Source organism: Colobus angolensis, unplaced genomic scaffold (genome assembly GCF_000951035.1).
Source record: "Colobus angolensis palliatus isolate OR3802 unplaced genomic scaffold, Cang.pa_1.0 Scaffold3, whole genome shotgun sequence".
Taxonomy (NCBI): Eukaryota; Metazoa; Chordata; class Mammalia; order Primates; family Cercopithecidae; genus Colobus; species Colobus angolensis.
In genome coordinates this window covers 18,099,763-18,116,750 of record NW_012116265.1, presented here as the reverse complement: position 1 = coordinate 18,116,750, position 16,988 = coordinate 18,099,763, and the positions used below count along the sequence as shown (strand labels likewise).

Here is a 16,988-nt window from a genome sequence, read left to right as displayed (position 1 = left end):
CCTTCCTTTTTCCTCTATTCTCTATCTCCATGAAATCCACTCTCTTAGTTCCCACATCTGAGTGAGAACATGCAATATTTGTGTTTCTGTTCCTCACTTATTACATTTAACATAATGACCTCCAGTTCCATCCATGTTCTGCAGATGACAGAATTTCATTCTTTTTATGGCCGAGTTATATTCCTCTATGTATATACATGTCACTTTTTAAAAATCCATTCATCTGTTGATGGACACTTAGGTTGATACCCAGCAGTGGGATTGCTAGATCATATGGTTGTTGTATTTTTAGCTTTTTGAGGAACCTCTATGCTGTTTTCCATAATGACTGTGCTACTTGACTGTTTTTTGTCATTGTTTTATCCTCAATGCTCAAAAGAATGCCAAGCCCAGAGTAGGTGCCTGATAAATATTAGTTTGAATTAGTAAAATAATCTTAGGAAACACCATTCCTAGACCTCCTCAGACAAGAATTATCTAAAATTTTTCTGGACCTGCTATAATGAGGAAATTGAACTATGGCAAGATTATAAACTGCATGGGGAATGCTATGCTACCAGTTACTCCCATGTTAAACTCTTATTAACTAAATTATCTTCTCTCTCTCTCTCTTTGTTTTTCTTTTTGAGACAGGATCTTGCTCTGTCACCCAAGCTAGAGTGCCACCCAGGCTGGATTACAGTGGTGTGATTATGGCTCACTGCAGCCTTGAATTCCCAGGCACAAGTGATCCTCCTGCCTCAGCCTCCCAAGTAGCTAGGACTACAGGCATGCACCACCATGCCTAATTTTTTAAATTATATTTTGTAGAGATGGGGTCTCTTATATTGCCCAGATTGGTCTTGAATTTTTGGCCTCAAGTGATCCTCCCACCTCAGCCCCTCAAAGCACTGGGATTACACACATGAGCCACTGCGCCTGACCCTAAATCTTTAGTGCTTAATTTTCTTCTCCATTTCGATAAATAAGATGCATGAAATTTGCAGACATCCTTAGTGAACCTAAGATTAGTTTGATTCCATTGCAAATGGTTTCTTAGGCCTTTGCAGTTTCAGTGCCGTGAGGAAATAAATATACACATTGTGTGCACAAGGCACAAAATCTGTATGTCAAAGCTATTATTTTATCCATTTAAGATCAAGCAAAAATCATCTCTAAAATTATTCAGGGCACAGCAAGAGTAACACATCTCTCACTCTAGTCACTGATCATTTTATTTCCCTGAATTCTAAAGCAGTCCCTCCCTTCCTTGTGGCCCAGGCAAAAACAGGTAATTTGGAACTCCTAATTTCCTTGATAGCCTTGCAGAGACATTAACCACTTTTCTACTCAACTGGTGAAACTAGCTGCTAACTGGAGGCGGTGGGGGGCGGGGAGGTAAGAGGGAGAAATAGAGGGGGTGGGGAGAGAGAGAATGAGAAAGAAAGAGAGTGTGCGTGTGTGTGTGTGTGTGTTTGTGTGTGTGTGTGTGTGTGTGTGTGTGAGAGAGTAGAAGGGTCTTCAACCAAGGTTCTCATGTAGCATGGCTCTGTCAGAACCTGTGAGCAAGCTTACTGTTGTCTATTAGATCAAGGACAGAATCATTAGTCTGACATTCGTGGGCCTCCCCAAGCTGTTTATCTGTCTGTCCCTATCTTCTATCACTTGAAGCTTTTGCTGAATTAGACTACTGTCTCTCGGATGTTCTCCCTGCTTGTCTGTCTCTGCATTTTTACTTAGGATTTTTGTTTCCTCCTACCTATTATTTTAGGCCCAGCTCAGATGCCATTTTTTAATTTCTTTAGCTCTTCTTTTATGGCACTTACTACATTCTGGAGGTCTTAAATACTGCTTTTTGTCTAACAATCTTGTCTGACCTAGTAATTATAAATTCCAACACGGTTTGAGGGCAGGGAAGGGCCCTGTTTTTATCTGCACATGCGTTAGCACTTTCCTCAAGGCTTTGCCTGTGATAGGCAATACAGCACGTATATCTTTGAGGTTTGGACTTCTTTTAAGCATTCGGGACTGCCGCATTTTGAGAGCATGCAGCATTGATATAGCTAGGCTTGTCTTCAAACCCTCTTCATATACCAAAAGGTTATGTGTCTGGGTGGATGGTGGGTATATTCTAAGAATCAACAGGGAAGCTCCATCATATTTTAATTATAGTGCTGGCAGCAGCACGACTTTTAACAAACAACAGTAACAAGCAGTAACACTTGGGCGGGCCAGCCACCGGAAATTGGCCTCTTTCTCTGGGTTTCTCCTACCCCCTTTTCAATCCATCACCTGTATTTATTCCTGCTATAATTTAAACACCTGTCTAGATGGTATGCCTGCAATGTGTCCCTACCCCACACATTCAGATATTTGCTCACCTGCCTTATTCGGAAGGTTGGCTCTAAAATAAACAGTGATTTGGTACTAAAGGAAAAACGCACTGAGGTCACCGTGGCAATGGACATGAGGCAGGGAATGGGAGTGGAACATCTGGATAAGCTGCTCCAGGAGAGTGGGAGCAGAGGAAGAGGAAAAGCAGGAGGGGGAGGTGGAGGAGGAGAGCAAGGGGTGAAACATCTGCCAAGCAGGCCCCAAAGCTTAGGTGGAGGTAGGATCTTGTGACCAGATTTCCCACAGGCAGTTATTCACTTAGCAGCAGCCAGCTAGAGGGAGGCAGGGGCAGAGACATATGGAACAAGTTGATTGTTTTTAGGCTTAAATTTCTTGTTTTTTTTTTTGTTGTTGTTGTTGTTTTGTTTTTACCACTATTTCTCAGGGCAGCATAGCAAGTAATCTTGGAATTTTCTGAAGTTTGTCCTAAGCTGTTTTGTCCACTTTTGCATTCTTGGCATATTTAATGATTACTCATTTTAATGTTTGCGCATCTGAACAACATTGAGAAATAGTAAAACCTTAAAGTTGCTAATGAAACTATTTTCCCTTCTCATTCTCCTTTATTGTTTTGTAACTTCTCTTCACCCCATCAAAGGCATTTCTGCTGTTTTTTGGAAAATCTCCTGCCCCTGAGCTTTGTGGAGGAGAGGAAACATTGAATGGTTCCTTTTGCCCGTTCCCTCCTTTCCTTGTCTACCATTCCTGGTAACAAGTGCTTCTCAAACTTTACAATGCAAGTAAGTTTCTCGTGGATCTTGAAAATGCAAATTTTGGTTTAGTGCAGCTGGGGCTGGGGCTGGGGCTGGGGCTGGGGCTGGGCCAAGATTCTGCATTTGTAATATGCTCCCGGTAATGCAGGTGCTCTTGGTCCAGAGACCGAATTCTAAATCGCAAGGCTCAATGGTACCAGGCAGTGAGGTAACACAGTGATTTAAACTACAATACTGGGACTGGGCGTGGTGGCTCACGCCTGTAATCCCAGCACTTTGGGAGGCCAAGGCGGGCAGATCACGAGGTCAGGAGATCGAGACCATCCTGGCTAACACAGTGAAACCCCATCTCTACTGAAAATACAAAAGATTAGTTGGGTGTGGTAGCGGACGCCTGTAGTCCCAGCTACTCAGGAGGCTGAGGCAGGAGAATGGCGGGAGCCCAGGAGGTGGAGCTTGCAGTGAGCCGAGATTGCGCCACTGCACTCCAGCCTGGGCGACAGAGTGAGACTCCATCTCGAAAAAAACTTACAAGATTGGGAGAATTTTCATCAGGCCGACCAGGAATTGAATCCAGGGGCTGACACATAACAATTATTTGGTCTTGAACAAGTTATTTTATCTCTCAACCTCAGTTTCCCCATCTATCTGTCTTGAAGACTAAATAAGTTAATATATATAAAATATGCTTAGTGCATTTCCTAGAACAAGCTGTGTGTGTGTGTGTGTGTGTGTGTTTGAGACAGGGTCTTCTTGCTCTGTTATCCACGTTGGAGTGCAGTGGTGTGTTCTCAGCTCACTGCAGTCCCCACCTCCTGTGCTCAAGTAATCCTTCCCACCTCAGCCTCCCTAGTAGCTGGGACTAGAAGTGTGCACCACTACACTCAGCTAATTTTTATATTTTTAGTGGAGACAGGGTTTCACCATGTTGCCCAGACTGGTCTCCAACTCCTGGGCTCCAACAATCCACATGCTTTGGCCTCCCAAAGTGCTGGGATTACAAGTGTGAGCCACCGTGCCTGGCCCAAACTGTTTATTGAATTTAGCCGTCATTAGTATTAATATAGTTTTGTTGTTGTTATTACTGTTGCTGTAGTGGATCTAAAACGTAGCATATTAAAACTGGTTACAGTAGAACATTTTAAAGGTCCAAATACGGACTTATAAGCTTCTTACGTGTATATACTTGTGTTTTTCATGTAAAGATGCTGATTACCATTACCAGCAGGGCATGTTCTTTGAGTCATGGTTTCAATTAAAAAAAAAAAAAAAAAAAGCTATAGGTTTTAAACTGTCTCCTGTCTGTTTTCCAGACCTGTTTGTGACCAATAACGTGAATTTGTAGGTTGGCAAGCCTAGATTTAATAGCATAGACACTAGTTATTATCCCAGAGTAGCCAACTGGCCCAATGACTGTGACCTCCACTTTTTTTTTTTTTTTTTTTTTATGTTGAAAAGATATATATATTTAGAATTAGGCAGCTGGACTCAGTTTAGATGATCCCAATTTTGTTGGCAACATCCAAAGCGTCATAATCAGGAGCTAGTCGAACATATGCCTTTTTCTCTCCATCAGGCCGAATCAGGGTGTTGACCTTGGCCACATCAATGTCATAGAGCTTCTTCACAGCCTGTTTAATCTGGTGCTTGTTGGCTTTAACATCCACAATGAACACAAGTGTGTTGTTGTCTTCTATCTTCTTCATGGCAGACTCAGTGGTCAGCGGAAACTTGATGATAGCATAGTGGTCAAGCTTGTTTCTCCTGGGGGTGCTCTTCCGAGGATATTTGGGCTGCCTCCGAAGTCGCAGTGTCTTGGGCCGCCGGAAGGTGGGTGACGTGCGGATCTTCTTTTTTTTGTGGCTGTATACACCTTTCAACACTGCTTTCTTGGCCTTTAAAGCCTTCGCTTTGGCTTCGGCTTTAGGAGGGGCAGGAGCTTCCTTCTTCGCTTTCGGCGCCATCTTGTCGTGACCTCCACTTTAATATCCTAATATAGGTTGAGTGTCCCTAATTTAAAAATCCAAAATGCTCCAAAATTTGAAATTTTTTGAGCCACCTACATGATATTTTAAGTTTTCAGATTTGGGATGCTCAATTGGTATAATGCAAATATTCTAAAATACAAAAAGTCTGAAATGCAAAACACTTTTGGTCCTAAGTCTTTCTGTGAAGGGACAGTTAACCTGTAATACTAACAAAAATGGTGAGCCAGTGATTGATTTGTGAGTGGTGCTGCCTCTTTATGTACTGCAAGTCTGTTCTTTTAAAAAATTATTTAGCAGTGAAATGTTGATCATCGTTGTGTATCAGGCACCTGTAAGTGCTCTTTATCACTTTCTCTTCATCTGATCAAAGCTGGTTTTGTTATGTTATTTGGAGGAATGTAGATGGATAGAGAAGTGGATGTAGCCTGATGACATTTATGATCGCCATCTTTCTGTCCTGTTAGGGAGGAAACCTCCGGGTATGAACCCTAATTGGCTTGTAGAGTTTATTAAGGTCTCATCCGATACTGGGAGATTTTCCCTGCCCTTAGGTCTTCTCTAGGCAGGACAAGGTAGTTCTAGAGCCAGAATTGATGCTTAGATTCATTTTTGTTCAGTGACTGCTTCTGCCCATTCTGGAAAAAAGTGGAAGCTGTAAAGAAAGACCAGAGTTTTTCTTTCTTAATTTAGTCTAGAGATAATTTGCTTGGTGCAAACTAGTAAGGTGTAAATCTGTATACATAATATTTAGCCAGATCTGATTGAGAGTCTAGAGCTGTGCTGTGCAATAAGGTAACCACTAGCTACATCTGCCTTTTAAATTTTAAATTATGTAAAGTTTAAAATCCAGTTCCTCAGTCATACCAGACATATTTCACATGCATAGTAGTCACATGTGGCTCGGGGTTACTGTATTGAACAGTGCACATTGCAGAGCATTTCCATTATCACAGATCATTCTAGAAGATAGAAAATGATTTATTTCACTTGTTTTTCTGATTGGTCAGTGATGGCTACTTGGAGAAATGTGTAAAGAAGATTCTGAGACCATATCCAAGTCAGCCCCAAGTTGCTTGATTATGGTTAGCAATATGTGTCCTAGGAAGAGAGAGATGGGTGAGGGATGGGGGTGTTAGCTGTGGTGCATGTGCTGAGTGTCTTCTAGACAAAAAGTCCATAAGGCTAAGAATAGAATATTTAATCTAGAGGGGCAGGTTATTATCATTTGGTAGGAACAGGTTTTCTGTTTTCTTTTAGCAGGAATCCTTTAGAGAGAAAGGTGGGAAGCTTTTAAAGTTTTCTCATTCCTTGTACAGTCTCTCATTTAAGTAGCAGTCACTTTTGCTGTTTCTCAAATTAACAATGATACTTTGCTTTTGCATAAAACGAAATCACAGTGGCTGCCACTTCTTGGTTTATCCATCACATCAGGAATGGTTTTTATGTGAATAAACATAACCCTCCAATAATCCAAAAGTAATTTCATGATCAAGTCACTTTTTACCTGCCAAGAAACAAAACTGGCCAAGGATGTTTTTTCTTTATTTTACTTCTTTAATATCTTCTGATGAAAGATAACAAGTGGGAAGTAAAATCAAAGGGAAAGAAGGAAAAGCTGGTACAGTTTTGTCAATCTCTGTATAATCATTGTTTTAAGAATTTGAGGTGTGTAACTGATGATATTTTAAAAATCTCTAACAAGTAAGGGTAACTAGGATTGTTTTCCTACTAGTTTCCAAACTAGAAAATAGATTTTTAAAACTAGAGTTCCAGTTCTGCAACTTTTATGTGACTTTGAGCAAATTACTTATCATAACCTCTGAGCCTTCGTTTCTCCACTTGTGAAATGGTGTGGAACAGTATCTACCTCTGTGAATAATGAGCAAGGACTAAGTGAAATATAAAACCCAGAGTGCCTGACACCACTACTGTAAGGACTCAAATGTTAAACCATATTATTTGGGAAAAGTAGACCACATGCACTGGAAGGTGAACACTCTCTGTTCTATATTGGCCCTGTGACTTAGTGACTGTTGTCTAGTTGTTTGCCCTCTTTTGACTTTGGCTTCCCCTTTTGTAAAATGGGTAACAGTAGAACCTGTTACAAAGGGATTGCTCGGGGTTAAATGAGATAATGCACATCAAGATCATGCAAGCACCCAGCACTTTGGGAGGCCAAGGCAGGTAGACCACTTGAGATCAGGGGTTACCAGCCTGGCCAACATGGTGAAACCCCGTCTCCACTAAAAATACAAAAATTAGCCAGCCGTGGTGGCAGATCCCTCTAATTCCAGCTACTCGGGAGGCTGAGGCAGGAGAATCACTCGAACCCAGGAGGTAGACGTTGCAGTGAGCCAAGATTACGCCGCTGCACTCCAACCTGGGTGACAGAGTGAGACTCTGTCTCAAAAACAAATAAATAAATAACTAAAAATAAAAATAAAAAATAATGCAAGGGCATTGCGCATAATGAGTGTTCCATAAATGTTAACTCTTAAGATGCATATGATGGTGTTTAAATTAGGGGCAGTCTTGCCAAAGGATAGGTTTAATAAATCTTTTATCTCCTCTCCTTTGCATTCACTAATCTCCAAACAATACCATTTATACTAAACATGGTAAAGTGTGCACGTTGTTTATTGATATTCCCCTATAAATTACTAAGCCTCCTTTATTAAGTTTTTGGCACAACTAAAGCAGTAATTGGAGAAGCTGTTATCATAAAGACCTTTCTCACCGTAGTTTTTCTACAAGTTTCAAGATCATGTCTAATATAAAAGATGTGATGATCAAATCAGGGCAGGAAAGCAGAGGAGTCAGTGTGGGGCAAGAGTGAGTTCAGGATTACAGGGAGTCTGGTTCGTTGTCTGAAGGCCTGACCTACATTGCCCTTAGGATATGGGAGGAAGGACAAAGCATTTCAGAGAAACTAGTGGCCGGAAAAGTTACTACCGTAATTTGCTACCATATCTTCCCTGTCTTTTTTTTTTTTTTTTTTTGAAACAATAGTCTCGCTCTGTCGCCAGGCTGGAGTGCAAGTGGTGCGATCTTGGCTCTCAGTGCAGCCTCCACCTCCTGGGTTCAAGCGATTCTCCTGCCTCAGCCTCCTGGGTAGCTGGGACTACAGGCGCACGCCCAGCTAATCTTCGTATTTTTAGTAGAGATGGCGTTTCGCTATGTTGGCCGAGGTGGTCTAGATTTCTTGACCTTGTGATCCACCCACCTCGTTCTCCCACAGTGCTGGGATTACAGGTGTGAGCCACCGAGCCCGGCCTCTTCTCTGCCTTTTAGTCAGCATATACCCTTCTTCTCCCCCTTGTAGAAGCAGTAGGGGACAGAAATGGTAAGTCATGTATGGCCAGTGAGGCTTTCTTCCAAAGACTGGTCCACACTGGAGGGTGCAGCCTCCACAGACACTGGGATTTACTCCTGACCTATGGAAAACAACTTTCTTTCCAAGAAAAGTATTTTTAGTCCTTTGGTGTAAAGACACAGTCCTGAGCTGTTTTCACTTATTGAATTCTATAACTAGGAAAGAAACACTATACTCTTGCTAAAAATGACCTTTTTTCTTTCAGAATTTTAAGGAAAAAAAAATCATAATTCATTTGTAGTTTCAAAATTATTAGGTACTTAGAACATTTTATAGCAAAACATTTTCCTTGGAATTTACATTTCCAGTCTGATGACTTTCACCACTGTTCTCTAGTGTCTCATGATCAAAATCCTGCATTCAGATTTGTGTCTTCTCTCTTCAACAGTCCCGGTGCATCTTACTTTGAAATGCTTCTCAGAACCATTCTTTCCTTTCCCTTTCCCTTTCCCTTTCCCTTTCCCTTTCCCTTTCCCTTACCCTTTCCCTTTCCCTTTCCCTTTCCTTTCCTTGAGACGGAGTCTCGCTCTGTCGCCCAGGCTGGAGTGCAGTGGCACAATCTCGGCTCACTGCAAGCTCCACCTCCTGGGTTCATGCCATTCTTCTGTCTCAGCCTCCTGAGTAGCGCCACCACGCCTGGCTAATTTTTTTGTATTTTTAGTAGATTCGGGGTTTCAGTGTGTTAGCCAGGATGGTCTTGATCTGATCTCGTGATCCACCCACCCGCCTTGGCCTCCCAAAGTGCTGGGATTACAGGTGTGAGCCACCATGCCCGGCCCCATTCTTTCTTTTCTGATTCCACTACCACTGCCCAGGTTTTAAATATATCTATATTTGCCATAACTACTTTAAAATAATTTTTTATTATAAAAGGTAATACATGCCCAGTTTAGAAAATCTGGAGAGTAAACATAAGGAAGAAAATCAGTCGTAATTCAGAAACAAATGCTACTTATAGTCTGGATTTTTATTTCTAGTCTTCAGGAGTGTCTGTTCACTTGTGTTTGTGTGTGTATGTGTTTAAAGAAATTTGGATCTACTCTATACAGTTTCATATTGTGATTTTTACTACCACAATTTTTTTTTTACTTGAGATATTAGCATGTTCCTGTATCATTATTATTATTATTTTTTTTTTGAGATGGAGTTTCGCTCTGTCGCCCAGGGTCGAGTGCAGTGGTGTGATCTCTTCTCACTGCAACCTCTGCCTCCCAGGTTCAAGCAATTCTCTTGCCTCAACTTCATGAGTAGCTGGGACTACAGGTGCCCACACTACACCTGGCTAATTATTATTATTATTATTATTATTACTTTTTTTTTTTTAGCAGAGACGTGGTTTCACCATGTTAGCCAGGCTGCTCTCGATCTTCTGACTTCATGATCCACCCGCCTTGGCCTCCCAAAGTGTTGGAGTTACAGGCGTGAGCCACCGCACGCAGCCTGTTTTTCAAAAAATGTTAATGCATACGTGATAATGTCTTACTTAGGGCAAAATTTATTTAACAATATTGTTAGCCATTTAGATCTCCTTTTTCAGTATTGAAAACAATGCCTGATTTTCAGTATTCACAGTATAGTGTAGTGAGTAAGAACATGGGCTTTGACAGTTGAAAAACTATGGTTCGAATTCTCGTTCTGCCATTTATTTCTAGGCCTCAGTGCAATTATAGGCCTCAGTTTCCTTCTTGTAAAATGAGTATTATTATGGTACTTACCAACAGACTTGTGGCGATTTAAATGAGATGTGTGCGACGTACTCATTTACACATAGCTTGGCGCATAATGAGTTCTAATAAATATTGACTGCTATTATGATAGTCACCTGTCATTAATCATCTGCAATTATTTTGTTGTTTAGTTCCCAGAAGCTAGATTGTAGTATCCAAGTGTACACATATTGTAATATATTTTAATAAGATATTGCCAATAGATTTCTAGGAAGATTCTACCAATTTGTAGTTACACAAGTAGTATAAGTACCTATTTTCACCCTTTGCCATTATTGGATACTGTCTTTTTAAATATTGTATACCAAAGTGATATGCAAAAATGGTGTCTTGTAATTTCCATTTCTTTGTAGTTTGCATCTTTCTTATAATTTACATTTACCAGTAGAAATGATGACTAGTTTTACATGTTTAATTGGCTAATTGTATTCCTCCTTTGTACATTATGTATTGAAGTCCATGACTATTTTTCTCTTAACCATCTTTTTTCTTTCTAAATCAGTGGATTCTTTGTGCATTATAATAATTAATGTTATTTATAACTGAAATTTACTGAGCATTTAGAACATACAGATAAAGAAACAAGGGCAGAAAATACTAGTTTACCTAGTTTCTTTGAACATTGTCTACTCAGTAGATTCTTGCTGTTTTGGTTATTCGTCTTTGTTTTTCATAGCATCCAGCACAGTCCAGTGCCCTGCACTTAGTAGGAGTAACATAAATGCTTGTTAACTTACATTGACACTGACCACCCTCACTTCTGCTCTTTGTGCACAGGAGCCATTCCTTCCTGGGTGCCTTTGTCACAGCCACAGCTTCAGCTCAGAGGGGTCAGCATCTGTTGGCCTTGACTTGATTTTGCCTATATGTTGTTAATGATCCTTTTTAAAAACTCTGTAAAGTCAGGTCATTTCCCTCGCTTTATTTCTAGGTGACAAACTTGAATTTGGCCACTGGCATCATAAACAGAAGCAGTGCTTCAACTCCCCCCACCCTCCGACCCATCATCAGCCCTAGTGGCCCCACATGGTTGGTGCAGTCGGACCCTCAAGCTCCTGAGAATCACTCCAGCCCTCCCGGAAGCAGGTATGTGAAGGGCCCTGCAATGAGCATTTGAGTAACACAGGGATGGCCTTTGTCCCAAGCAAGCCATTCCCACCTTGAGGTCTGTATGGAGATAGCACTAAGGCATATGCCCTTTCTTCACCTGCCTCGATCCTCTGGCACCTAAGAGAGCTTCATTTTATTTGTAAGACAGTTTTCAGGCATATCAAATGAAAAGGACATTTCTGAGATAGCTAAGACAATCACCTTGGGATAAAAGAGCAAGAATTTATACTAGTGTAATCCTTGCTTATAGTCAACATTTTAATGTGCCAACTTTTGGCACTTTGTCCTTGTCTCAATTTTTTTTATATACCTTGTGTTTTTTATAGTTTTTTTATACTACATTTGTGTTTCAGTAACTTTACACTCTGTTCTTTTGAAGGACATATTTGTTTTTTACTTTTCTATCTTGTGTCATATAATTGAACTCAAACAACCTCTCTGAACAATGCTCATTTGGAAGTGGGAAGGAAATTTCCTTCGTGTAGTTGAGAGATGTGGCTATAGATAAAATCCAAGTAGCTTCTGGCCATAATGTAAGCAACTTCCAAATTAAAAAAGAAACCACTGTATTGAATTCTGATCTTGCTGTGTGTTTTAATTACCCCTGTATAAAAACAAAAAGAAAAACAAAAGCGTAAGAAATGGATTTCCAGCACATCTTGCTTTAATGCCTATTAAGTATGGATTAAATTGCATCAGTTCCTGAGTCGAATGAGCTAGAGAGAAATGTGACTGTTACAATGAAGTATTTTGACCAGCTGAGCTATTGTTCCCTCCATTCAAAGAAGTTCTACCACGGGTACCCAACCAAGCCCCCACGCCCCGTGCCAGTACTTCCAGCCTCTGCCTTTTAGTATGCTTCTTTGCCCTGAGATTCGGAGAGGGTACTAAAGACTTGGGCATGGAGGAAATACCTAGTTGTTGGTGGAGTATCTGTTGGTGTTAGAATTATTAAGGAACTAATTTGGGAAGCAGAAGCTCTGCCCAGGAAGCAGCATAAATATAAGCACATTACATCATCCTGTGGTACAGTGTCTTTCATACCAGTGATCATTGTGGTCAGGGCGAAAAGAGTCATCTTAACTGAGAATTATAAAGAGCCGAAGACCAAGAGGCAGGACTTTTTAAGGCAGAGCATCCTCCACACGGTTCTCTCCCCAGGAGAAGTCTGCTGTAAAACATCAGTCGTAAACAAGAAATTCTGTTTATACCATAGAGCTTTATTTTCCATAAAAAAATTTCCAGATATTCCATTTTCATTTTAAATTCAGAGCCTTGTTTTTATGGAAGACATTTTCACTGCAATTTTGGATATAATGTCTGTATAACAAGGCTACAGGCATTGCTCCTACGTAAACAAAATGTTAAAACCACACATTTTGGAGAAATTGAGTTTTAGTACTTTTTATGCTTGTAGATGGAATGGGGGAAAACATTCTAAATAAAAATTGTGGCTGGGTTTAGAGCTTTCTTTTGGTAGCACCTGTTAGTAGTGAGATGAAAGATGATGAGTTCGGTCAAGGATGTGCCAGGACCTAAGGTTCAGCACTGTGAGTGGCCTTCTCCCAGCCATACTGCCCACGAGGCTGCAGTAATGCTCATGGTGCATTACACGATTGACTCCTGACCCATTCCAGCCAAAAAGCAACCCCCACAAAGTCCCCTGGTCTTTTCCTTTTTGAGTTCTTTTTACCCACAGCAGCCCTCTCTTTACCTCCTCTTCAAACACAGGAGCCAGTTTTCAGTCCCATTTCAGCTCAGGGTAGCCCTGGGACATTTTCCTCTGCCCCCAGGTGACCTCTGGTTGCCAGGACTGCCTGGAGCCTGAGCTTGAGAGTCCCAGTTCCACATGGAATTCCCAGAGGCACCCACCCTAAAGGAGCCCTGAGTGAATTCTCAGAGGTCTTTCCAGACTTGGCTGTGATGTAGGCCCCAGCCAGACCTGCAGCATACAACCTGCACAGCCCAATATCCTGGTTTCCATTTTTACCTGGTAAGTCACTGTTTGGTGGATATTTAGTCTCTTGTTGTTCTTCCTTAGTCGTAAGGGTGACTAAGTTTAATGAATACAGGATTTGTAGCTTAGAGATCTGAGTTTTATTACTGGTTTTGACATTCAGTGACCCTAAGCTATTCATTTAATCTTTTTATTGGGTAAGCATACTTACATATAAAGTGGCCTGTTTTGAGAACTTTTAGATTGCCTTTAAAGCACTTTGATCTCCTTGGAAGTAGGTGCTAGATAAATAAAAGGTACTCTGAATAGTTTTTCTACAGTAGCAACAGTGGATTCCAGTTTAGTTCTGATAATTCACTAAACTAGGGGCTGCCCTGTAAACTGTAATAAAATGTAAAGAGAATCCCATTCCTAGCTGTACTTTTCGTCTCTGCATGTCAGAGAATTCACTGACTTGGTAGCCACAGGAATGAAAACTGGTGACTCACAAGAACTCTGCAAACAGTGTTATTTTTCATTTCCCTATGGTGTTGCTATTGTTCCCAATTTTATGGATCACACAAGTTTTCATCAAACGACCTTATTCTTCTCCCGCTGTTTTGAAATCACCCCAAATGTAGCCTCAGGGTTGTCGTCTCCCATTGGGTCAGTATAAGCTCAGCCCAGCTCCTCAAATCCCTTGGTTCCTTTGGTCTGTCTGGAGTCCTGTTCAGGCTTTGTTGTGGGAGAAGAAGGCAAAGAGCCCACGACTTGCCCAGACAGTCTGAGGCCTGGCCATGTAGCCTGCAGTTCCCTAGACACTCTGGAGTTGGACTTGGCCAGCCATCCCTCTGTTGTTACTTTTCAGAGGTAATAAGTGAGATTAATTGCAGGCCATTCTCCAGAAGAGAAAGCAGTTAGAGCCAAATACAGTCACATGTTTAGAAGCCTGAGGTGTGCCTCCAAGCAAAGTCGACTTAGAATTATACAGTAGGGACTCCAGGATGCAGGTACCAAGTGTCTATGACCTCTCTCTTCCTTAAAGTGATGTTTTCAATTTCTAGGTGCTGATACGTGGGTGTGTTAGCTCTTCTTCAGCCAACGAGAAAGATTAGGTTTTTCAAGCTGCCTTTTAATTATCCATTTTTTGGGTACATGGGGAGTCATTAGGAGCTGAAAATTGATGTGCAGAGCCATCTTGTCATTGCTGCCAGCAATGGAATTGGACTACATCAGGGAGGATTTTCTAGGTGTGGAGCACTCAGTGGGTTCTTAGTGCGTTTTTCTTTGTGAGACATGGAAGGGTTACTGTAAAGTCTTGGCTGCTGCTTGGAATGATTTGGGAAGAACAGGGCCTCAGACAGCTTGGCAGGAACCTGAGGCCCTGTTTTTTTCCAGTCCAGCCCTTCCTTGTGGATCAAGCTGTCAGGGAATCCCACGAATGTCTGGCTCCTGCCCCTTTGTATGTTTTTCCAGCATTTGTCACTGAATTATTTTTATCCACCTCTGGCTTTTTCACACATGCATCCTGGGGATTTGTCTGTTCCTCGATATGAAAGGTGGGGGAATTTGCAGAAAGAGCTCAGCCGTGAGTTTGTTCCTACTTTTTTGTGGTAGGACAAGACATTGTGGGCATGGGCTCCTCCACCTGGCCAGCTCCCATTCTCTAGAGAACATCTGTATGAACTTGAAATGCCACCGAGGAATGGGAAATCTTGGGAAACTGGAACCATTTTCTATGTCACCCTGTCCTTCTGCCCTCTTATTCAACATTAGATCATAAATAGTTTGGTATTCTGCTTTGCATAAGTTTAAGGCGCACATTTTTCAGAGATTCTGATTCTAGTTCAGTTAATAATACTTTCCTCCCTTCTTTTAGATTATTCTTAGAAATGATGGTGGAGATTCAGGTCTCTAACTTCTCATCTTTTCATTCTCAGTCAGTCCTCAGAAATACTGAATTTGTTAATTTCCTTTAAAAATATGTCCTATACATTTTCTATATGTCAGGCATTGTGTTAGTTGCTGGGGAGGAGCAGTAAATAAAACAGAATAGTTTCCAATCTCAGAGTTTACTCTCTAGGGTATATCTTCCATGTTCTCAGAATAGTGTTGGGTGCTGGGTAGGGCCTAAAAGACTTTTGAAGACATAATGTTTGATCACTGAGAGGCTACTGTCTGGCAGGGAAAGGGAGTGTATACACATGAAACAGAGCAGTGGCAGGCAGCATATGACAAAGATCTGAATTTTATGGCATAGACGATTAGAAGAAAGGGTGTCAGGAAGGGCGTGTAAGGAGTTAGTCCTGTCCCAGATGAACCTTGAGTGTCGTATGCTCAGTGAAGCTAGCCAGTCACAAAAGGACAAATCCTGTATGAGTCCGCTCATATGAAACATCTAAAGCAGTCAAAATCATAGAAACAGAAATTAGAAAGGTGGTTGCCAAGGGCTGGGGGAAGAGGGGAGGGGGAATTAGTGTTTAATGGATATAGAGTTTCAGTTGTGAAAGATGGAAATGTTCTGGAAATCTATTGAAGAATGATGTGAATGCACTTAACACTCCTGAACTGTACATGTAAAAGTGGTTAAGATGGTACATTTAAAATTATGTGTGTGTGTGTGTGTGTGTTTACTACAGTCAAACAAAGAGTATGTAAGGATTTAAGACAGCCCCATAGTTCCACAAAAATTACTTAGTGGCCAAATGGCAAGGTTTTGTTTTTATCCTCTGCCTCTGTTATAAGGGAATTATTCTGAACATAGTCCTTTAAATACTTCTCTTTCTTGAAAAGCATGTTACCTTTATAGGAATTGGGCCCCGCAGCTTCTGTTAGGAAGATGGCACAGTATGGTGGGAAGAGAAGGGACTTTAGAGTCAGGCAGACCTTGGTTTGCCTTGTTAAGTGTGTGACCTTGGGCAAGTTGCTTAGCTTTTCTGAACCATGATTTCCCCATCTTTTTTTAAATGCACATAGTTAAACCCACCTCATTAAGTTGTTATAAGATTAAGAGTTGTGTATGTGAAAGTGGCCAGCATGGTTTTCACTTTTTACTTTTTTGGTGTAGGTTTCTTAATAACTCTCAGTTCCCTTTCCAGAAAAGAAAGAAAGAAAGAAACTTAAAATTGAACTTGCTTGGGATATGGTATTGTTCACCACTTAGTTTAGTACCTAGTTTAGATCACAGTGGCCATCACCCCTGTGCAGTACACTCCTGGGACTGGATAACAGATATCTGGCCTTTCTAGCCGAGGATGGGAAGGCATCAGAGTGGGGCCAACAAGAGACTCTTCCTTTTTCTTTGACCCCTTGGTTGGAGGTCAGCTTTTTTTTACTCAGCAGGCCCTTTTTCTCTGCTGTCTCCTGAATGTTGAAATTTCCATTGCAGCTCGATGTTCCAGCCAGTAAACACTCATATTTTCCATCTATCCTGGGGGTCGAGCTTTGGGAGAGCTTTTCTCTGGAGCAGTTTGGAGCTTATAATTTTGTACTTTATCCTGTTATATAAACAATGCTTTCCAGCCAAAGAGCACAATCAAAGAGAAACTACTTTTTTGGGGGGACTAAAAAAAATTCATATTCAGAGTTCTGCAGAAGTGATACTTCACCACTCCTTATGCCTCTTTCTTCTCTTTCATAAAGTTTACCTCACCTTTCTCCTGAGTCTTAACTATTCCTTCCCCTGAGGAAAACATGTATGATAAAGGCCTATACTTCTATCTGAATTTTCTCTGCTACTTTTCTCACCCAGCCAGACACATAACCTGT

At 41.2% G+C, this 16,988-nt stretch overlaps 1 protein-coding gene across 3 annotated transcripts in view; it reads left to right on the top strand.

Moving 5' to 3' along the window:
• TTLL5 (tubulin tyrosine ligase-like family member 5) overlaps positions 1-16,988 on the top strand; it is a 306,711-nt gene that overhangs the window by 146,920 nt on the left and 142,803 nt on the right. For all 3 annotated transcript variants that reach the window (XM_011949527.1, XM_011949526.1, XM_011949528.1), the window contains one exon: positions 11,106-11,260. In XM_011949527.1, coding sequence (XP_011804917.1) covers positions 11,106-11,260 — 155 coding nt within the window. The remainder of the gene's footprint in view (positions 1-11,105; positions 11,261-16,988) is intronic.